Source organism: Capra hircus, unplaced genomic scaffold (assembly GCF_001704415.2).
Source record: "Capra hircus breed San Clemente unplaced genomic scaffold, ASM170441v1, whole genome shotgun sequence".
NCBI classification, from domain to species: domain Eukaryota; kingdom Metazoa; phylum Chordata; class Mammalia; order Artiodactyla; family Bovidae; genus Capra; species Capra hircus.
Genome location: NW_017189559.1, coordinates 11,776 through 36,123, shown reverse-complemented (window position 1 = coordinate 36,123; position 24,348 = coordinate 11,776). Strand labels below are relative to the sequence as shown.

At 38.4% G+C, this 24,348-nt stretch overlaps 1 protein-coding gene across 1 annotated transcript in view; it reads left to right on the top strand.

The window, feature by feature from the left end:
* LOC102177151 (myotubularin-related protein 8) overlaps positions 1-20,770 on the top strand; it is a 35,034-nt gene extending 14,264 nt beyond the window's left edge. Inside the window, exons 2-7 of the mRNA XM_018044466.1 lie at positions 8,379-8,501; positions 11,694-11,856; positions 16,253-16,410; positions 17,726-17,854; positions 19,019-19,153; positions 20,683-20,770. Of these exons, the coding sequence (XP_017899955.1) occupies positions 8,379-8,501; positions 11,694-11,856; positions 16,253-16,410; positions 17,726-17,854; positions 19,019-19,153; positions 20,683-20,745 (771 nt within the window). The 3' untranslated portion in view covers positions 20,746-20,770. The remainder of the gene's footprint in view (positions 1-8,378; positions 8,502-11,693; positions 11,857-16,252; positions 16,411-17,725; positions 17,855-19,018; positions 19,154-20,682) is intronic.
* Positions 20,771-24,348: the final 3,578 nt, after the last annotated feature.

The following is a 24,348-nucleotide window of genomic DNA, read 5'->3' as shown; positions in this document are numbered from 1 at the left end:
CTGATCTTGGCTCAGATTTTGAACTCCTTATTGCCAAATTCAGACTTAAACTGAAGAAAGTAGGGAAAACCACCAGACTGTTCAGGTATGACCTAAATCAAATCCTGTATGATTATACAGTGGAAGTAGGAAATATATTTAAGGGACTAGATCTGATAGAGTGCCTGATGAACTGTGGATGAAGGTTCATGACATTATCCAAGAGACAGGGATCAAAACCATCCCCAAGAAAAAGAAATGCAAAAAAGCAAAATGACTGTCTGAGAAGGCCTTTCAAATAGCTGTGAAAAGAAGAGAAGCCAAAAGCAAAGGAGAAAAGGAAAGATGTACTCATTTGAATGCAAAGTTCCAAAGAATATCAAGGAAAGATAAGAAAGTCTTCCTCAGTGATCAGTGCAAAGAAATAGAGGAAAACAATAGAATGAGAAAGACTAGAGATCTCTTCAAAAAAATTAGAGATACCAAGGGAACATTTCATGCAAAGATGGGTCAATAAAGGACAGAAATGATATGGACCTAACAGAAGCAGAAGATATTAAGAAGAGGTGGCAGGAATACACAGCAGAACTATACAAAAAAGATCTTCACTACCCAGATCATCACGATGGTGTTATCACTCACCTAGAGCCAGACTTCCTGGAATGTGAATGTAGGTGGGCCTTAGGAAGCATCACTACAAACAAAGCTAGTGGAGGTGATGGAATTCCAGTTGAGCTATTTCAAATCTTGAAAGGTGATGCTGTGAAAGTGCTGCACTCAGTATGCCAGCAAACTTGGAAAAGTCAGCAGTGGCCACAGGACTAGAAAAGGTCAGTTTTCATTCCAATCCTAAAGAAAGGCAATGCCAAAGAATGTTCAAACTACTGCACAATTGCACTCATCTCACATGCTAGTAAAGTAATGCTCAAAATTCTCTAAGCCAGGTTTTAGCAATACATGAACCATGAACTTCCAGATGTTCAAGCTGGTTTTAGAAAGGGCAAAGGAACCAGAGATTAAATTGCCAACATCCACTGGATCATGGGAAAAGCAAGAGAGTTCCAGATAAACATCTATTTCTGCTTTATTGACTATGCCAAAGACTTTGACTGTGTGGATCACAAAAAACTGTGGAAAATTCTGAAAGAGTTGGTAATACTAAACCACCTTACCTGCCTCCTGAAAAATCTGTATGCAGGTGAAGAAGCAATAGTTACAACCGGACATGGAACAGCAGATTGGTTGCAAATTGGAAAAGGAGTATGTCAAGGCTGTATGTTGTTCCCCTGCTTATTTAACTTATATGCAGGGTACATCATGTGAAATGCCAGGCTGGATGAAGCACAAGCTGGAATCACAATTGCCAGGAGAAATATCGATAACTTCATATATGCAGATGACACCACCCTTACGGTGGAAAGTGAAGAAGAATTGAAGAGCCTCTTGATGAAAGTGAAAGAAGAGAATGAAAAAGCTGGCTTAAACCTCAGTATATAAAAACTAAGGTCATGGCTTTTGGTGCCATCACTTCACGGCAAATAGATGAGGAAACAATGGAAAAAGTGACAGATTTATATTCTTGGATCCCAAAATCACTTCAGATGGTGACTGCAGTCATGAAATTAAAAAAAGCTTGCTCCTTGGAAGAAAACTTATGACCAACCTAGACAGCATATTAAAAAGCAGAGACATTACTTTCTGGCAAAAGTCCATCTAGTCAAAGCTATGTTTTTTTCCATTATTCATGTATGGATATGAGAGTTGGAGTATAAAGAAAGCTGAGTGCCAAAGAATTGATGGTTTTGAACTGTGGTGTTGGGAAAGTCTCTTGAGATTCTCTTGGATTGCAAGGAGATCCAACCAGTCCATCCTAAAGGAAATCAGTCCTGAATATTCATTGGAAGGACTGATGCTGAAGCTGAAGCTCTAATACTTTGGCCACCTGATAGGAAGAACTGACTCATTTGAAAAGACCTTCATGATGGGAGAGACTGAAGGCATGAGGAGATGGGGATGACAGAGGATGAGATGGTTGGATGGCATCACTGACTCAATGGATATGAGTTTGAGCAAGCTCCCGCAGTTGGTGATGGACAGGGAAGCCTGGCGTGCTGTGGTTCAGGGGATTGCAAAGGGTCGGACATGACTGAGTAACTGAACTCAACTGAATATTTGAATATATCCTTCCAAGCATGATGGAATTGCATGAATTTGTATTTATGTAACTAGTGATATCTTCAGTATTTCACTCTGCTTCTTATTTTTTCACTAAGCCATTCATTTTTGCATCTATTCATGTTTCTATGTGTACCTCTAACCTGTTGCTCCTTTTCTTGTTGTTTGGTTATTAACTTGTGTCCTACTCTTCGGGACTCCATGAACTGTAGTATGCTAGGCTCCTCTGTCCTCCACTGTCTCCCGGAGTTTGCTCAAATTCATGTCCATTGAGTCAGTGATGCTATCTAAGGACCTCATCCTCTGTCGTCCCCTTCTCCTTTTGCCTTCTGGGTTTCCCACCATCAGTCTTTTCCAGTGAGTTGACTCTTTGCATCAGGTGGCCAAAGTATTGGAGCTTCAACTGCACGAACAGTCCTTCCAATGAATATTTAGGTTTGATTTCCTTTAGGATTGACTGGTTTGAATTCCTTTCTGTCCAGGAGACTCAAGAGTTTTCTTCAGTGCAACAAGCAGAAGGCATCAATTCTCTGGTGCTCAGCTTTCTTTATGGACCAACTCTCACATATGTACATGACTACTGGAAAAGCCATAGCTTTTATTATATGGACCTTGGTTGGCAAAGTGATGTCTCTGCTTTTTAACATCCTGTGTGGGTTTGTCATAGCTTTCTATCCAAGGAGGAAGGGACTTTTAATTTCATGGCTGCAGTCACTGTCCACAGGGATTTTGAAGCCCAAGAAAAGAAAATCTGTCTGCTTCCCCTTTTTCCTCTTCTATTTGGCATGAAGAGATGGGACCAGATGCCATTATCTTAGTTTTTTTAATGTTGTGTTTTAAGCCAGCTTTTTCACTCTCCTCTTTCACCTTTATCAAGAGTCTCTTTAGTTCCTCTTCACTTTTTGCCATTAGAGTGGTATTATCTGCATATCTGAGGTTATTGATATTTCTTCCAGTAATCTTGATTTCAGCTTATGATTCATCCAGCCAAGCATTTTGCATAGATGTACTCTGCTTAAGCTAAATAAGCAGGGTGACAATATACAGCCTTGATATACTCCTTTCCCAATTTGGAACCAGTCTATGTCCGGTTCTAACTTGCTTCTTCACCCTCATACAGGTTTCTCAGGAAACAGGTAATGTGGTCTGGTACTCCCATCTCTTTTAGAATTTTCCAGTTTGTTTTCATCCACCCAGTCAAAGGCCGTAGTTTAGTCAATGAAGCAGAAGTTTTTCTGGAACTCTTTTGCTTACTCCATGATCCAATAAATAATGGCAATTTGATCTTTGGTTCCTCTGCCCTTCAAAACCCAGCTTGTACATCTGGAGTTCTTGGTTCATGAGCTGCTGAAGCCTAGCTTGAAATATTTTGAACGAAACCTAGCTAGGATGTGAAATGAGCGCAACTGTACAGTAGTTTGAACATTATTTCACATTGTCCTTCTTTGGGATTTGAATGAAAACTAACCTTTTCCAGTGCTGTGGCCACTGCCGAGTTTTCCAAATTTGTGGCATATTGAGTGCAGCACTTTAGCATCATCATATTTTAGGATTTGAAATAGCTCAGCTAGAATTCTGTCATCTCCACTAACTTTGTTTGTAGTAATACTTCCTAAGGCTTACTTGTCTTCACATTTCAGGATGTCTGGCTCTAGTTGAATAACCACACCATTGTGGTTTTCTGGGCCATTAAGACCTTTCTTGTATAATTCTTGTATATATTATTGCCACCTCTTCTTAACCTCTTTTGTTTCTGTTAGGTCCTACTGTTTCTGTCCTTTATCGTGCCCATCCTTGCAAGAAATTTTCCCTTGATATCACTAATTTTCTTGAAGAAATCTTTCCCATTCTATTGTTTTCCTCTATTTCTTTGCATTGTTCATATAAGAAGGCCTTCTTATCTCTCCTTGCTATCCTCTGGAACTCTGCATTCAGTTGAGTATATCTTTCCCTTTCTCCCTTGTCTTTCACTTATCTTCTTTTCTCAGCTATTTGTAAAGCCTTCTCAGACAACCACTTTGCCTTGAATTTCTTTTCCTAGGGGGTGGTTTTGGTCACTGTCTCCTGGTGCAGTTTTACCAACCTTTGTCCATAGTCCCTCAGACACTCCATCTACCAGATCTAATTCCTTGATTCTATTTGTCGCCTCTACTGTGTAGTCATAAGAATTTGATTTAGGTCATACCTGAATGGCCTAGTTTTCCCTACTTCCTTCAATTTAAGCCTGAATTCTGCAATAAGGAGCTCATGATCTGAACCATAGTCAGCTCCAGGTCTTGTTTTTACTGACTGTATAGAAAAAGTTCTACATCTTCAGCTGCAAAGAACATAATATGATTTTGGTATTGACTTTCTGGTAATGTCCATGTGTAGAGTCATCTCTTGTGTTGTTGGAACAGAGTGTTTGCTATAACCAGTGTGTTCTCTTAGCAAAACTCTATTATCCTTTGCCCTGCTTCATTTTGTATGCCAAGGCCAAACTTGCCTGTTATTGCAGGTATCTCCTGACCTCCTACTTTTGCATTCCAATAACCTATGATGAAAAGGATATCTTCTTTGATGTTAGTTCTAAAAAGTGTTGTAGGTCTTCATAGAGCTGGTCAACTTTAGCTTCTTCAGCATTAGTGATTGGGGCATAGACTTAGATTACTGTGATGTTGAATGGTTTGCCTTGGATATGAACCAAGATTATTCTGTCGTTTCTGAGATTGCACCCAAGTACTGCATTTCAGACTCTTGTTGACTATGAGGGCAACTCCATTTCTTCCAAGGGATTCTTGCCCACAGCAGTAGATATAATGGTTATCTAAATTAAATCCACCCATTGCTTCTAATGCCTGCTTAATGCTGCACTACATCTTGAGTTATCTATTCTCCCTGTGATGGAAATATTCTGTATTGTATGTGTCCTCTTTAGGACCTATAATAAAACTTCTTTGGACTAGTTTTTAGGAATAGAATTTCTGGATCATGGAGTGTACTTTGTTACTTTAACTATGTGGTACCAGATTGATCTCCTAAGTGGTCTCAGTCTGTCTATACCCTGTCACCCCCTGACAGTTGTAACAGAAGAGGGTTCTTTTATCCCCAACACCCTACTGACACGTGGCATTTTCTAGCCTTCCAGTTTTCTCCAGTCTTACAGACTTAAAGAAATATCTTGTAGTTTTAATTTTCACTTATGTAATTACCAGTATTTGAGTGTCTCTTCATGGTTGTATGCCTATTGGATTTCCTATTCTGTAACTTGCCTGTTCTTATATTTTTGCCCGCTTTTCTATTAGAGCTTCTGTCTTTTTTTCATTGAGTTACAGAGTCCCTTATATAGTCTAGATAATGATCTGTTGTTAGTTTTAGACATTTTATATATTTTCTCCCATTCTGTTACTGATTGATTTTTCAAGTCTTTTCCATTCTGTTACTGATTGATTTTTCAAGTCTTTTCCTGTCCCTCTATCTGACATAGTTTATATTTTCTAGTAACTTTATAGTTTTTCTTCTTACATATAGATATATCTAGATTACACTTTTGCATATGGTAATACATAAGGATCTAGTTTTATTTTTCTTCATGTATTGGTACAGTTTTCCCCACACATTTGATAAGTACTTATATCTTTCGTTCACAATTAGTAGTGCCACGTTTATCCTATATGAAGTGCCCATTCATACGGAAGTTTGCCTTTGAGCTGTGAGCCTTTATCACTGATCTATTTGTATAGTTTTGTACTAGTATTTCAGGCTTTTTTTTTTTAACCCTATATCTTAATATCTAGTAGAGCAGATCTTCCTTTCTTCACTCTTCTCTTTTAAAATTTATTTAGCTATTGACGGGGTTATAATCTTCTATTTAGGCAATGGCAACCCACTCCAGTACTCTTGCCTGGAGAATCCCAGGGACGGGGGAGCCTGGTGGGCTGTTGTCTATGGGGTCGCACGGAGTCGGACAGGACTGAAGTGACTTAGCAGCAGCAGGATATTTAAAAGAGTAGCAGTGACAGATGGGTCCACTTTATCTTGTTTGTGATTTTTAAGTAATGCATTTAGTTTCTCCATTACACATGACATTGTTTGTAGGCTTTTAATATATAATCTTTACCAAGTTGTGGATGTTTACTTCTGTTCCTAATTCACTAAGGGTTAGCATCATAAATAGAAGTGAACTCAAAAGTATTTTTTTCTATCAATTGAGGTAAATCATTTGATTTTTTTCTTTTAATTTATTCATGTGATATATTCCTTTGAAATTTTTCAGTGTTGAACTCTCTACTTTCTTGAGTTAAATACCTGATCAAATGAATATATTTTTGAAAATACACTGTTGATTCACTAAATAATTTTATTTGAATTTTTGCATCTATATTTCATAAGTGAAATTATACAAATTTTCATCTCTTATAGTTGTCTCTTTGGTTTTAGAATGAGGATTATGCTAGCCTCATAGATAAATTAGACTAACTGTCATTCTTTTTCTAACACTGGAATCAATTGGATAAGATAGTTTGTTTCATGAAAGTTTGGTGGATTTTACTAGCAAATCCCTCTGGACCTGAGGGATTCTCCTTGGAATTTTTTCACTTCATGTAGGTTTTTCAGTGTATTAGCATATTGTTCATAATACTCTCATTTAAAGAAATTTGTTGCATTGTTTTTCCTTTTACATTCTGTATTTTGTGTATTTGCTTCTTCCCTTTTTTTTTTTTACTTGACCAGTCTTCTCAAAGATCTATTAAGCTTTTTAAAGAATTAAATTCTAATTTTGTTCATCTTTTCTGTTGTTTATTTTTGGTGTGTCTGTGTATATTGGGGTGATTATCTGATTATTAATTTCTGTAATTTGTCTTTTTTCTCTGTTCTTTGGCTTTCTTCATTGTATTGGATGATTAGTTTATTAATATTTCTGTTTAATAAGTGTACTTAAAACTGTACATTTCCTTCTTAGTTCTGCTTCAGCTATATCCCACAATTTTTCATTTGCTGTGTTTTTATTGTTTTTCAATTTTAAATATTTATGAATTCATTTATGGCTTGCTTTTAACCCAAGGTTAATTTAATAATTTTGTTTCCTAATATATGCTAACTTTGTCTATTATTCTGTTATTAATTTCTAATATCATTGTATTATGGTTTAAGAATGCAGATTGTGTGATATCAAACCTTTGGAATTTATTGAGTCTTCCTTTATAGACATTGTCATGATGTCTTTTTAGAAGTGTTCTGTTATTTGCCTTGAATGATTTTATGTTCTTTATTTGTTGGATATAGAGTTCTCTGTATATATAATAACTTGAAATTTATAGTTGTACTGTAAAAGTATTCTCTATCTCTCTTCATTTTTGTTTTTTTGTTTTTGTATGTTTAATCTATCAATTCCTAACTAAAGTGTTAAAATATCCAAGTGTTTCCTTTGTCTCTGCAATTCTGCTATAAGCAAGTACATGATGCAAGATGTATTTTGTCCTGTTCTTTGCCTCTTAATTCTATTTTGTCAGATTTTAAGACTGCTACTCAAGCTTTGTTCATATTTGTCAGTATATCTTCCCTATCTTTTTATTTTCAACTTGTTTACATCTCTTTATTTTAGGTATATATCTTTTAGACTGAGTATTGTTGAGTATTTGTTTTAATTCACTCTATAAGTCTATTAATTGCTAAGTTTAATTTGTGTATATTTGCTGTAATTTCTCTTATATTAGGACTTATTTCTGGCATTTAATTTTATAATTTCCATTTATGGTACTCTTTTGGGTTTTTTCTTTCTACTTTCCATTGGGATAAATCAACATTTCTCCTGCTTTTTAGAAATTTATATATTCTATTTTCTTGCACTTTAACCTAAGATCTTAAAGTTAAGATCTAATCTCATGTTATTTACCCTTACTGATTTTTCCATGCACAATAACTGCTACTTTTCTCCAATAAGATTAGTACCTCATCCATGTCCTATTTATCTTTTACACACATCTACTCCATCATACTAACATCATCTAGAATTTTAATCCTTCTTAGAATCCATGTTTCCCTCTCACTTTTATAGTTTCTTCATGGTTGATTTAGGAAAAGGAAACACAGATCATACTAGTTTGTTACCATGACAGAAACTAGAAAAACTCAAAATTTTGTAGTAAATTAACAGTATTTGTTTTACTTTGAGTTACCCCACTTTAATCACAGATGGTGAGTTGATAACTTAAGCATTTTTCTCCACCCCACCCTTATAACAGGTAGAAAACGTGAAATTACTGGATCGTTATGTAGGTAAGAAACCAGCAAATGGAAGTCTGTATCTTACTGCAACCCACCTGATCTATGTGGAAGCTTCTGGTGCAGCCCGAAAAGAGACATGGGTATGTATGTTCATAAGAAGAAATATCAAAGAGTCTTGAAGAATTTTGTATACATGCTTTCTCACATGGCAGTTTTTTGAAATTACAGTTAAATTGCTGTAAAACCTTTTCTTCACAGACTCTATTCTGGGTGGATCTTTTCATAAATTGAATCATATGATTTCTCTTCCCCCAAGATGTTCACTATAGTCATTTTAAACTATATGAGACTTTTCCTCAATATTTTAAGGTAAAGTGGTCTCTAGTTATTTTCAAGATGCCTACTTGGTAAGCATCCTGATGTAACTTAAAACCTTGCAACACATAAAATTGCTACACATAAAGTTGGTTCAACAACTAAGAACATCCGTATAACCTGGGAGCTTATTAAAAATGCAGAATCTCAGGCCTAAGATTTTAAATTTCTAAAATGCTCTCAGGTGATGCTGGTGGCCCATGGACTCTATTTTGGGTATCAATAATATAGACCAGCTGTCTGACCTAAGACACAGTGGTGTGTGTGTTTGTGTGTGTGTATTGTTACATCTTTAAATAATATTCTCTAATTAGTTCTAATTAGTTTAGCACTAGTAACATTACTTTACATTACTTTATGCTTTACTTATCCTAGAGTATCATCATTTAATCTTAATCATTAGCTAGATTTATGCTTAGACCTCTGTAACAAGTAAAACATGCTTCTGGTATATGGCATAGCACAGCAATTAAGACTAGAGCTAGTGTGTTCAGAATGAAATCCCAGCTTCAACATTTACTACCTTTGTAACCTTGGGCAAGTTATTTAACTTCTCTGAGGCTCACTTCCCTTATCCATAAAATAAAGGAAATCATAATGCCTGGTTATAGGAATAAAAAAGTTAATGTTGTACCTAAAATCATGTCTGGCACATGATAGAGACTATTATATAAGTATAAAATGAATTAAACAGACTATACATTTTAAAAAGTATTTTAATACTTCCTTTTTAAAAAATACCATGACTTTTACCATATGACATTATATCTTGTTCACTTTGGTATGATGAAAGGATTGAGAAAAGAAGAATCAGGAAAGTTGGTTTTAACTGGACTCAGTTGTACACTAACTGGCTATATGAACTTGGGCAAGTGACTCTTGCTTTCTGGCCTTCAGTTTCCTCATCTGTAAAATGAGGTGGTTAGATTATATACTTAGTAAGGACTCTTTAGTTTCTAACAGTTTGGGAACCAGTTCTTTAGTACTGTGTCATGAGCCTTTCCTCTTTCTACCTGCATTTACAGACAGCATACATCTCCAAATTTGTTTCTACTGGATATTATTTCAAATCTAATGAACTAGATCAGGAAGGGAGAATTTATGTTAACTTTCTATATGTCAAAGGAGGCATATTTACCCAGTTAGTACTGTTAATGAAGCTCTTTCCAGCCTTAGTCTGCTTCACTTTCTGCCTCTTTCTAAGTCAGCAGCTTTTTGCCTGGCACCTGTTCTCAGTGGTCGGTGTTTTACTGCTCAAACATAGATCTACCATATTTATCAGGAGGGCTTTGAATTTCTTAAAATTTGATATATTAATTCCTGTTACATTATCAGTAGTTTTTTGACCCTTCAAAACTGCCACAACAGGAATTAAGTTTGACAAAATAGTTAAGACAGACATTAAGATGAAAAATTCCTTCTTGGAATATGTGAATAGTCCTGCATCTACCTCATTCTTAGATGATGGGTATGATTAAAAGATTTCCTGAAAGATATTTCTTTTCAAAATAAATGGAAGCGGGGGCATAGATTGTGTGAGATGGAGGAAAAGAAAATACAATGATGATAGGATGGCCATTCCAGGCAGGTCAGGAAGTCCAGAAAATGAAGAGTACACTTAGGCTTTAGTGGCAGGAAACATCAGAGACACAAGTAGGGGAGAACATCAAAGACTAAAAATGTAAAACTATGATTCCATGGCATTTTGAAATTATAAAGAGAGACTTGCATTATTTGTATGCAGTTTCTTGTACCAGTTCCTTTTCCATGCATTTCTTTTTTGCTGCATTAGCATGAGCAGGGATAATAAAACTAAAGATTTAATAATTCTTCATATTTTTTTTAAAAATCAGAGTTATTAACCTGTACTCCCATGGGAAATAACTTTCTTAACTACAGTACAGTGCTTATGTATAGTTATTTTAGTCCTTAGTCTTATAGTTTCTACTTATTCCCTGAGTCACTTAGGTAAAAAATTCCTTCATTTCTTCTTTACTATCACTAGAGTCTAAGATGTGGAAGATAAATCTTCCTCTAGTTTAATTCCAGGACTAGAGTTTTTAGAATTTCTAGAGAAATAACCGTGAACAAAGTTAGACTGCCATGGTTCAAATTCTGTCTGTGCTACTTTTTGGCTGAATGCCTTTGATGAAGAATTCGCTTTTCAGAGCTTTGGTTTCTTTGTTTCTGAAATGGGATTATTATACCTTAAAGCATTGTTACAGGGGTTAAATAGTTAATTCTCATGGAACACTTCATGAGCAATAAAGCAAAATACCAATTATTAATCATTTTAACTAGTAATTTGATAGAACAAAAGGAAGTTCTATTTTCCTCTGTGACAATCATTCTACTATGATTTTTAAACTCCACCAGTCTGGTAGGCTATAGTCCATGGAATTGCAAACAGTCGAACACGACTCTGCATGGACACGACTCTCTGCACAGACACAGTCAGACATGATAACCCAGAGACTAAACAATAATAGTAGTTCCAGAAGCCATCTGTTCTGACCCAAATTCACCACAATTGCCTGATAAATGTCTTAACCTTATATCCCTAAGGAGAGAGAAGTTTTATAGTACCATAATTTGCTTTTCATTGAAAGTGTGAAAGTGATAGTGTTAGTCGCTTGGTTGTGTCTGACTCTTTGCAATGCATGGACTGTAGCCCACCAGGCTCCTCTGTCCATGGAATTCTCCAGGCAAGAATACTGGAGTGGATAGCCATTCCTTTCTCCAGAGGATCTTCCCAATGCAGGGATTGAACCCAGGTCTCCTTCAATGCAGGCAGATTTTTTTTTTTTACCACTATTTACTTCTGTTTGACAGAAACCCAGTTTTACCTTACAATGGATGGTCATAGGCTGTAGATATGACCACTTCTCTGGTTATGCTGTTACCATTACTGAGAGTCAAGCATACTGACTTGTTGTTGTTCTTTTTCTGTTTTGTAGATTGCACTGCATCATATTGCAACTGTGGAGAAATTGCCTGTCACTAGCCTGGGGTGTCCCCTAATCCTCCGCTGCAAGAATTTCCGGTTGGCCCACTTTGTTTTAGAATCTGATATTGTGTGCCATGAGGTTTATATTTCACTGCTAAAGCTTTCTCAACCAGGTAGTTATGATAGTATTTTTATCTGTTTTAGATAGTTTTTTAATTATCCACTCCTCCACCAGAACAGCATAATGGAAGGATCATGGGCTATGGAGTTCAATAGACCTAAATAAGTTTGAATCTGGGCTCTGTCTCTTACAGCTCCATGGTATTTGGGCAACATGCATAACCTTTGAAGTCAGCTTTGTCACCTGTAAAAATAGTAATAGTATAAGCTCCCCATGATAGTTGTTTCATGCATTTTCATTCAGTACTTGGTATATTGTAGATGTTTGACAGATGTTACTTCCTTCTCTTTCTTTCATCTTAAATATCAACTTGTAAATTTTTCCACAGTTCAGGAAGTAAGACTGCTTTGGAGCAAAATTTTTTGTTGTTGCCTTGCAAGCTCTATGTTTTGCTTGTTGTTCCTACCCCGACCTTTGGTTCCAACTAACAAACTAGGGAAATTTACCAGAGTGCTTAACACAGTTATCCCTACTTCCTCTGTCCTCACCTTCTTATCTTCCAGCCCAGCTCCAGGTGGCTAACCCATAAGCTTCCTCTGGATTTGAATTATATTTCCCTTTACATTTTCTTCTACCTGTGGCCTAGAATAATTTCTTAGAATTTGCTGGTATTCTATTGTCAGAGGCTATCTGTTAGCTGCCCCAGCATTTTGTAAAAGGTTCTGGAATACTCCATCCATCTCTGGAAGTTATTGCCATAGATCAGTCCAGTTCAGTCACTCAGTCGTGTCTGACTCTTTGCGACCCCATGAACCACAGCACGCCAGGACTCCCTGTCCATCACAAACACTCGGAGTTCACCCAAACCCATGTCCATTGAGTCAGTGATGCCATCCAAACATCTCATGCATTGTCGTCTGCTTCTCCTCCTGCCCTCAATCTTTCCCAGCATCAGGGTCTTTTCCAATGAGTCAGCTCTTCGCAACAGGTGGCCAAAGTACTGGAGTTTCAGCTTCAGCATCAGTCCTTCCAATGAACACCCATTATTGATCTCTTTTAGGATGGACTGGTTGGATCTCCTCGCAGTCCAAGGGACTCTCAAGAGTCTTCTCCAACACCACAGTTCAAAAGCATCAATTCTTCGGCACTCAGCCTTCTTCACAGTCCAACTCACACATCCATACATGACTACAGGAAAAACCATAGCCTTGACTAGATGGACCTTTGTCGACAAAGTAATGTCTCTGCTTTTTAATATGCTATCTAGGTTGGTCATAAATTTCCTTCTAAGAAGTGTAAGCGTCTTTTGATTTCATGGCTGCAATCACCATCTGCAGTGATTTTGGAGCACCCCAAAATAAAGTCTGACACTGTTTCCACTGTTTCCCCATCTATTTTCCATGAAGTGATGGGACCAGATGCCATGATCTTCGTTTTCTGAATGTTGAGCTTTGAGCCAACTTTTTCACTCTCCTCTTTCACTTTCATCAAGAGGCTTTTTAGTTCCTCTTCACTTTCTGCCATAAGGGTGGTGTCATCTGCATATCTGAGGTTATTGATATTTCTCTCAGCAATCTTGGTTCCAGCTTGTGCTTCTTCCAGCCCAGCATTTCTCATGATGTACTCTGCATATAAGCTAAATAAGCAGGGTGACAATATACAGCCTTGATGTACTCCTTTTCCTATTTGGAACCAGTCTGTTGTTCCATGTCTAGTTCTAACTGTTGCTTCCTGACCTGCATACATGTTTCTCAAGAAGCAGGTCAGGTGGTTTATTATTCCCATCTCTTTCAGAATTTTCCACAGTTTATTGTGATTCACACAGTCAAAGGCTTTGGCATAGTCAATAAAGCACAAATAGATGTTTTTTCTGAAACTCTCTTGCTCTTTCGATGATCCAGCGGATGTTGACAATCTGATCTCTGGTTCCTCTGCCTTTTCTAAATCCAGCTTGAACATCTGGAAGTTGTCAGTTCACGTATTTTTGAAGCCTGGCTTGAAGAATTTTAAGCATTACTTTACTAGCATGTGAGATGAGTGCAATTGTGTGATAGTTTGAGCATTCTTTGGCATTGCCTTTGTTTGGGATTGGAATGAAAACTGACCTTTTTCAGTCCTGTGGCCACTGCTGAGTTTTCCAAATCTGCTGGCATATTGAGTGCAGCACTTTCACAGCAGCGTCTTCCAGGATTTGAAATAGCTCCACTGGAATTCCATCACCTCCACTAGCTTTGTAGTGATGCTTCCTAAGACCCACTTGACTTCCCATTCCAGGATGTCTGGCTCTAGATGAGTGATCACAGCATCATGATTATTTGGGTCATGAAGATCTTTTCTGTACAGTTCTTCTGTGTAATCCTTCCACCTCTTCTTAATATCTTCTGCTTCTGTTCGGTCCATACCATTTCTGTCCTTTATTGAGCCCATCTTTGCATGATATGTTCCCTTGGTATCTCTCATTTTCTTGAAGAGGTCTCTAGTCTTTACCATTCTATTGTTTTCCTCTATTTCTTTGCACTGATCACTGAGGAAAGCTTTCTTATCTCTCCTTTCTATTCTTTGGAACTCTGCATTCAAATGTGTATATCTTTCCTTTTCTTCTTTGCTTTTCACTCCTCTTCTTTTCACAGCTATTTGTTAGGCTTTTCAGACAGTCATTTTGCCTTTTTGCATTTATTTTTCTTGGGGATTGTCTTGATCCCTGTCTCATATATAGTGTCATGAACCTCTGTCCATAGTTCATCAGGCACTCTATCAGATCTAGTCCCTTAAATCTATTTCTCACTTCCACTCTATAGTCATAAGAGACTTGATTTAGGTCATACCTGAATGGTCCAGTGGTTTTGCTCACTTTCTTCAATTCCAGTCTGAATTTGGCAATAAGGAGTTCATGATCTGAGCCACAGTCAGCTCCCAGTCTTGTTTTTGCTGACTGTATAGAGCTTCTCCATCTTTGGCTGCAAAGAATATAATCAATCTGATTTTGGTGTTGACTATCTGGTGATGTCCATGTGTAGAGTCTTTTCTTGTGTTGTTGGAAGAGGGTGTTTGCTATAACCAGTGCATTCTCTTGGCAAAACTCTATGAGCCTTTGCCCTGCTTTATTCTGTACTCCAAGGCTGAATTTGCCTGTTAGTCCAGGTGTTTCTTGACTTCCTACTTTTGCATTCCAGTCCTCTATAATGAAAAGGACATCTTTTTTTGGGTGTTAGTTCTAAAAAGTCCTGTAGGTCTTCAAAGAACTGTTCAACTTCAGCTTCTTCAGCGTTACTGGTCAGGGAATAGACTTGCATTACCGTGAAGTTGAATGGCTTGCCTTGGAAATTAACAGAGTTCATTCTGTTGTTTAGTTCAATGATTCCTAGAATGTCAGTGTTCACTCTTTCCATCTCTTGTTTGACCACTTCCAATTTGCCTTGGTGCGTGGACCTAACATTCCAGGCTCCTATGCAGTATTGTTTTTTACAGCATTGGACCTTGCTTCTGTCACCAGTCACATCCACAACTGAGTGTTGTTTTTGCTCTGGCTCTATACCTTCATTCTTTCTGGAGTTATTTTTCCACTGATCTCTAGTAACATATTGGGAACCTACTGACCTGAGGAGTTCATCTTTTTAGTTTCCTATCTTTTTGCCTTTTCATACTGTTCATGGGGTTCTCAAGGCAAGAATACTGAAGTGGTTTGCCATTCCCTTCTCCAGTGGACCACATTCTGTCAGACCTTTCCACCATGACCCGTCAGTGTTGGGTGGCCCCACACAGCATGGCTTAGTTTCACTGAGTTAGACAAGGCTGTGGTCCATGTGATCAGATTGGCTAGTTGTCTGTGATTGTGGTTCCAGTTTGTCTTTCCTCTGATGCCCTCTCTCACTGCCTACCGTCTTACTTGGGTTTCTCTTTTATTGCCACATAGTCAATTTGTTGCCACATAAATTGATCAAATGAGTTATTGAGTATATGTTGAATCTTGTGAAAGAAGAAGTGGGGTTGACAAGAAGAGATGGCCATTTTTCAGCCAGAAGCAAGTACTTGTTTTGACTAAACAAAATGCAAGAACACTGCTAATGTTTTTCTATATGTTACAACAAATACTGCAGTTAGGACATTGAAGATCAGTTAAAAATTTTGGTAAGGACCACTTTCTCAGCATGTGAAAACTGGAAAATTGAGTTCTGTCCATTATCCAGCATTTTACTGGAAACTAGGCAGAATGTTCCTGCTTTGTGTTGGGATCATATAAATATTTTTAAAAGAAGATTGTGAAGCATTATTTCAGTTCTTATTCCTTGTACACAAATAAAGGCAACCTTGTACACAAATTATTGCCTTTTTCAGAGGCTGATGACAAATACTCCCTTAGGGAGAAGAAAATCTAGCTTTTATTGCATTATTTGGTGTTAAGTTTTATTCATTATTACTTTGTTTTCATGCCTATATTTCTTCTATAGAATTACCTGAAGATCTGTATGCTTTTTCATATAATCCCAAGTTCTCAAAAGACATGAGGGAAAGTGGATGGAAGCTGATTGACCAAAGATCAGATTTTGGACGTATGGGAATTCCTAACAGGTACTGGACCATAACAGATGCCAACAGAAACTATGAGGTAATTTTGTTACTGTTTTCTTTTGGTTCACGTAATTGAAACAGAAGTATTTCAGCAAACAAAGTTTTGAAAAGGGAAAAAAACCACCCATTATCTCTCCTTTTCATTCAGCATTCAGCCATTCAACAAGATTTTTATTAAATAACTAATGCATTTAAAACACCAACTCAGAGTTCTCATAGTCTAAAGAATAGGGTGCTATGGGAGCGTAGGTGAAGAATGTGGAATTCAAACTGGAATGCCAGTAAGAGCCTTAAGTGCTGGGGAATAGCCTAGAGAAGGGATTCTATCTTAACTTATAAGGGAGCGAAGGAAAGAGGTCAGTAAGTGAACTCAGATCAGGGATAAACTGAAGAATTTGAACGTTATCCTGAGGACCGTAACCACAAGAATATTTTGATCTGGAAATGTCTGTAAGTATATTTGTATTTTAAAAAGATAACTTTGATATTGGTATGAAGAATTGGTTTGCTGGAGTTAAGAATGCAGGAGAGTGATATGAGAAGTGATGAGAACCTGAAGTAAGGCAATGGCTATGGATGGTGAGGAGGAGATAGTTTTAACAGATATTTAGGTAGTAGAAGTTAAAGAACCTGGTGACACTTTAATGTGGCTGGGAGAAAGAGGGGGAAGTTTAGTAGGCATCACAGGTTTCCTGGTTTCTGGCTTAGATGACCGAAGTGGGTATGGATATGTTAGCAAGATAAGGATTACAAGAGGGTCAGACAGCATCTTAAGTTTTAGATGTGAGTTTAAGGTGATTTAAAAAATCAGGTATTTGATATCAAGCATTGAGCCTAGATCTCCAGAAAGATTTCTGGGCCAAATATAGAAGCTCTCAAGTGTATTGATTCACTAGGAGGACCTGGCATATAGTCACTTGTGACTGTGGTTCATTGCAGTGAAAATATAGAAGGCAAAAATTAACAAAGGGAAAAGGAGTAAAGTCTGGGGAAAACCAGACAACAGTTGAAGCTTTTGCCCTTTCCCAGTGTAGTCATATAGGACATGCTTCAACTCCTCTAGCAATGTGACATGTGTAAAATGTTTCTTCCTATATTGTTACTTATTCCTAAAGTACATTTTGTCCTTATAGATCTCAATATTTTCATTTCTAGAAAATAATAGCATACTTGGAAGAGCTTTTTACATCAAGGATATTTTTGTTCTTATTTTTGAGGAATCGATGATTCTAGTTGATAAATAATGGACAGCTAATGCTTGAGTGGTTGCTATTCCAACCTGTTGCTGCTAGCAGGTAAAAAAAAAAATGTAGGAAGATTAAATTTAAAAAATTGAGTTTGTTTTCTTTTAGATATGCAGTACCTACCCTCCTGAAATAGTGGTTCCTAAATCTGTTACATTGGGAACGGTGGTTGGAAGTTCGAAATTCAGAAGTAAAGAACGTGTGCCTGTGCTCTCCTACTTCTACAAAGAGAACAATGTGAGTTGACAAAACTTCTCTGATGAGAACTAAACTTGGCTCTAGGAGACCTGGGTTTAAGTCACACTACTGTCACTTACTAGCTTTGTGACCTCAAACATGTTACTTCTCAGAACTTTAGTACTTTTGAGGGGTTTTAAGTGGGTCACATCAGAAAAAATATATGTGTACTTTGTAAATTTTAAAGTGCTATGCAGATGTTAAGTGGCATTTGTAGTGTGTTCATTTATTTCTTTCCTGCTCTGCCAGCTCCTGCTTGATGGCAAGTAACTGTTAAAGAATGGGAACAGTCATATGGAAGAATATTTGTAGAGTGTTGCCTCTCACTATAACACAGATTTCCTTATTCTTTCTCACTGTTTTTCATATAATTTAGGGCCTTATGGGAAAGCACTTGACTCCTCTGAGTCCCCTTCCATAAGAAGGGATAATAGTTCTTTCCTCTTGTGGTCTCTCTGAGATCTGGAATTAGACAAATAGTCAAGTTCTCAGGTATGCAAATGCTAAAGAGTATAGTAATATAAGTGGTTGTCTGTGTCAGACTGTCGAAGTAAGCAGACTATATAACAACACCACCAAAATGTAAGGCAGTTCATTAACTGATCATTATTAGGTGTACCTGCTACATAGCTGTGCTGTTTTCATATTAAAATTGCTTTAAACCAGTACTATGATTTGACATTAACTCCTAAAATGAGTGAATTCTGTTCTCTTAAGAAACTCTAGATCTTTGTTTTATCTTTAATTCTTAAGTGAGCCTCTGGTATATGAGTGATATCACTGGGACTATAAAAAGCAAGAAAATTGAAAAAAAATACTAGCCTAATACAAATTAAAAATAGATAAAATTTTATTAAAAAATCTCAAGATGTGATTTTATTGTAGTCTGGGTTTGTCAAGACTGGGTTGGGAATCTTAGCCGTGTAGAAGAAAGAAAAGACTATCTGAGCAACAGTTTGTAGTAATACAGCCCACATGCTGGAGTGGGGAGAGAGGAAGGAAGCTGAGCTCAATGTTACTGAAATGTTGGATTTCAGAGCTACATTTTTTTTTTAATTTCACTATCCTGAGTTGGCTCATCCTCTTCTCATTGAACGTGGGAACAAGGAAGATTTTTGACCACCTGTAAATATGATCACTCAACTGACACATTTTTCTTTACAGGCTGCCATTTGCCGCTGTAGCCAGCCTCTGTCTGGATTTTATACTCGTTGCATAGATGATGAACTCCTGCTAGAGGCTATTCGCCAGACAAACCCAGGGAGCCAGTTCCTGTATGTTGTAGACACAAGACCAAAGGTATCTATGTGTCAAAACCCTCTCTAATACTTCTGTTTCACTCATGCTGCAGTGCCCCTCCCCATGTAGTGAGCTTTGCAGTTTTAATGGGAAAGTTGGATATGTGCATATGGGCTTGTTGTTCAGTCCCTAAGTCATTTCCGACTCTTTGTGACCCCATGGACTGCAACACGCCAAGCTAACCTGCCCTTCACTATCTCCTGGAAGTTGCTCAAACTCATGTCCATTGAGTTGATGATGCCATCCAACTATCTTACCCTCTGTTGCTCCCTTCTCCTCCTGCCCTCAATCTTTCCCAGCATCAGGGTCTTTTCCAGTAAGTTAGCTCTTTGCATCAGGTGGCCAAAGTATTGGAGCTTCAGCATCAATCCTTGCAATGAATATTCAGGGTTGATTTCTTTTAGGATTGACTGGTTTGATCTCCTTGCTGTCCAAGGGACTCTCAAGAGTGTTCTCCAGAAGCATAGTTCGAAAGCATCACTTCTTTGGTACTCAGCCTTCCTTATGGTCCAGGTCTTACATCTGTACATGACTACTGGAAAAACCATAGCATTGACTATATGGACTTTTATCAATAAAGTGATGTCTCTGCTTTTTAACATGCCATCTAGGTTTGTCGTGGCTTTTCTTCCAAGAAGTGTCTTTTAATTTCATGGCTGTAGTCACCATCCGCAATGATGTTGAAGTCCAGGAATATAAAATCTGCCACTGTCTCCACTTTTTTACCATCTATTTGCCATGAAGTTGATAGCTTACAGTGAATGATGTCAGATTCGTGATCTCCAAAGAAGATTTAGCTTTGGGACCAGGGACCAGGCTTGATCACTCAAGAGCTTTTCTGTAGCAGAATTTTATTAAAATATAAAAAGGGACAGAGAAAGTTTCTGACTCAGACATCGGAAGGGGGATGGAGAGTGCTTCCCTAACTAGTCTTAGCAAGGGAGCTATGTACTTTTTAATTGGTTATTACAGTAAACCAAAAGAATGTCTCAAGGTTGTAGAGATCTTACTAGACCCACTCCCAAAATTTACATTTTAAGATGAAAGGATTAGAATTAACAATAGAAAGATTCTACCAGACCCACTCTCATAATATACATTTTAAGATAACAAGATTAGTCAGAAGGTTCTCAAGAAGGAGAAACTTGTCCTCAAGCAGGATACGTTGCTGTTATATAATCCTTACTAAGACTAGTGAAAGTCACTCAGTCGTGACTCTTTGCAACTCCATGGACTGTCGGCTACCAGGCTCCTCAGCAGACAGTCCATGGAGTTTTTCAGGCAAGAGTACTGGAGTGGGTTACCATTTCCTTCTCCAGGGGATCTTCCCAACCCAGGGATAGAACCCGGGTCTACTGCACTAAGACTAAGGAATGTAGAAAAAATGTTAATCCTTTCCTTCTTCTTGAGAATTCCAGACCCCTATCTCCTCTTTGAGAGCCCCAGACCCCTTGCTCCTCTTCAGGGACCATGGACTTCTTATCAACCTACCTAAAAATTGACTCTCTCATTCCTCCCTTCTCTTTTAGAAGAATTGTGTTGCCAAGGGAAAGGAGCATCATTTTCATTCCGTAACTACTTCTTGCTTTTGAGGGATGTCATCCCTAAATTGTGGAGGTAACATATTCACCTAACCCTCATATTGAGTGTCTCTGATCCAGGGGCCCCAAGTAATAGTTGGAGGAGGCTGTGGCACTTGTAGGAGCCTGTACAACTATTTGTAACTTAAAGGTTTTCAGACAGTTAGAAACATATCCCATTATACAGTTACAGATATAAGGCAAAATAGTCATTAAACCAAGTTAAAACATAATCAATATTAAAAGTTACATTATGTCCATAGTTAAGGTACAATATGTTATCAGTCCATCTTAGGCTTGTTAGATGTAATCAGATCAAGAAGAGGCATCACATATGATTGTTGTTGGTGAAGGTATTTGGAGACTTGAAGAAAGTCCTTTCCTTAAATGAGAGAAACTAACTATGTTAAGCCTTCAATTGATGAGGAGGGGAGAGCTCCACAGACACAGCAGTTAGAACGATTGTGGAGGCTGGGTCAGGGGTCACCTCCTGGAGTTCTTGTAATGTCTCTTGAAAAGCTGAAATCTGAGTTATATAGTTAATTCTAAGGCTTTAGGATCTATGACAATATCTGTGTGCAAAAACAGTCTGTCATAGAGACAGTCTCTTCTTTGGGGGATAGTTCAAGCCCTCATTAAAGGCTGGGCAATTTCCCCATAACCCGGAATCCAAATGTGCCAATAGCCTGTAGTGCCCAAGAGGATTATCCTCTCAGTTGTCTTAAAGTCATAGGTAGAGGATGGTATAGTATAGGTTTAACTCCAGAAAGCATTCTTCAAATCAATGACTGAAAAATATTTGGCTCATTCAGGAATTTCAGACAACAAAATATAAGGATTAGGCACTTATTATTCATAAATCTTGAACTAGTTTCCATTTATCATTTGACTTTTTCACACCAAAAATAGGAGTGTTGCATGGACTATTACAAGGAATTAATAGCTCCTGTTCCTTTAAATTTTCAATGATGGGTTTTAACTCTTCCTTAACCTCAGGCTTTAATGGATACTGCTTTTGATGTGGAAATAAGTGAGGGTGTTTGAGCTTAATAAGGAAAGGAACATTTTGTGCTTAACCCACAGTTTTTCCATCAGCCCACACTTTAGGATTTACGTTTTCTTCAGTTAAAAGAGTAGGTTCCATATTCATGAAAACAGAGGCCTGGACCTTGTTCAGGATATTCCTCCCCAAAAGGGGTGAGGGAGACTCTGGCACGATCAGAAACTCCTGAGCAAACAGCAGAGTCCCAGTTGCAGCTTAAAGTATGACTGAAATAATAGCATTTGGCTCATCTTAACAGTCCGATTACAGTAGTGGATTGGGAGGAAAGTGGACCAGGGGCTTCAGTCAACACTGAGAAAGTTGCCTCAGGGTCTAAAAGAAAGTCGACTGATTGGCCTGCCACAATTATTAATACCTGGGGTTCCTCAGGTGTTATTAGGATGGGAGCTTGTGTGGGGACCCTAAAGCACCTTCAGTCTTGATTGTCTTGAGAGTCTGACCCCTGGGGCCTACACCTCGAGGGCAGTCTCTTCTCCAGTATGGTCCTTTGCAAACTGAACATGGAACTTGGGCAGCTTAGATGCCTGAGGGCAACTTCACATGAGATGACCCTCCTTTCCACCGTAATAACAAGCCCATCCCTTTTCACCTGGGTTCCTCTGGGCATTTTTCTCTTCAGACTGATTTATAGAAGTTTCCACAGCCATCACTAGAGCCTGGGCCTTTCCTTTTGTTCTTTTCTGTTGTCGTTTCTCCTCCTCATATTCTCTACTGTAATATACTGTCTGAGCCAGCTGTAACAGTTTTTCTTAAGACTTATTTGGTTCCAATGCCTGTTTTTGTAACTTATGGTGGATATCTGGAGCTGACTTAGTGAGAAATCTTCTTTTAAGATCATTCCTCCTCTGCCCTTTCAGGATCAACATCAGTAAACTTACAGAGAGCTTCTTGTAGTCTATCTAAGAATTTACCAGGAGTTTCCTTCTCCCCCTGTTCTATGTCAGCCAACTTAGCATAGTTTAAAGTCTTATGAACGCTCACTTTAGTCCTTCAAGAATGCATCTGACAAAGTGGTTCTGTTATGGGAACTGCTTGGCTTCCAACAGGAAGGAGAGCTATTTTGTGTTCCCTGTTTCCCTTGCCTTCAAGACATGTATACCCATTTCTCTTGTTCTCTATAGAACCAACTAATCGTAAAACAGTATTATAATTGAAACCCTTCAACAGGCCAGTGTTTCTGTCTTCCAAAGAATACCATGGCCATTCAGTATCACAGAAGAAGATCAGGTATTTCTTTTTTAAATTCTGGGGATCAAACTTGTCCCAGTTCTTTAAAATACGTTTTAAAGGAGTATTTTTGGAACTGCTCGCTCCCATCTGTAAGAGAGATAAAAGTGGCATCCACAGCCTCGGCTTCTCTCCTCTGGAAGTGTCCTTCCCTGCTCTAGATGGGGATGGGGACAGACTTTCCACCGAAGCTTTCCTTCCCTGGTTGGACTTAGTCGGTCCCTTACCAACACAGGCATCGTACTCATCCCTCCTGGTTCTACCACCGAGGTAGGGTGGAAATGCACCAGGAGTAGACCTGACGGCATCCCCAATTGATTTCTAGTTCCATACCACCAAGACCTCTGTTTGATTTACCCTTTTCCACTGATGCCACCTGGGGTGGAGCAGTATAGCTTTCCCAGAATGTTTCCAAAGCTACGACTGCTAGGGGAAGCATCTGTCTTCCATGTGCCTGTGCACATTTCTGAATACAATCCTGACCACAGTAGAAGTGGTGAGTTATCACTATATCAGTATATGTGATGGCAAAAGAGGTAGTGGAGGGTGGCCAGTAAGGAAAAAGTTATTTTTATCCTCGAGTTACTAGGGTCAATACTTCCAGTTCATTTCCACAGACTCCTCAAAAGAATATCTAAGGAGTTGAGACAGAAGCCAGTGGAGCACTTTCTCTCATCTGCTAAAAGCTAGCACCACCAAAGGAAGAGGCCCATTGCAAATCCAATCAGAACAGATACTGCAGTTCCTGATCTGTGTCCTCAAAAACCTCATGGTCACCAGCAATGCTTCTGTGCATATAGATCCAAGACACAGCCATGACAAAGACTCACTTTCAGGTCATTGGCCCCTTAGGCAAGCAGCCAAGAGAGTGCCCTCTAGCCTGAGACACATTCATGGAGCTAGAGTTCTGCCTTGCTCCCAAATGTGCCTTGGTAACTTTCGGCTCCTAGCAAGGCTAGGTACTTCCATACAGTAACTTTTGGCTCTTAGCCAGGCTAGGTGCTTCCATACAGGTGGTCTAAGTAAAAGTACACAGTAACAGCATGGATCACAAGTCCCTTGGAAGTCTATAATTCAGCAGATTAGGTTAGGTTCAGTTCAGTTCATCACTCAGTCGTGTCTCAATCTTTGCGACCCCATGAATCGCAGCACGCCAGGCCTCCATGTCCATCATTAATTTCCGGAGTCCACCAAAACCCATGACCACTGAGTTGGTGATGCCATGCAACAATCTCTGTCGTCCCCTTCTCCTCCTGCCCTCAATCTTTCCCAGGATCAGGGTCTTTTAAAATGAGTCAGCTCTTCACATGAGGTGGCCAAAGTAT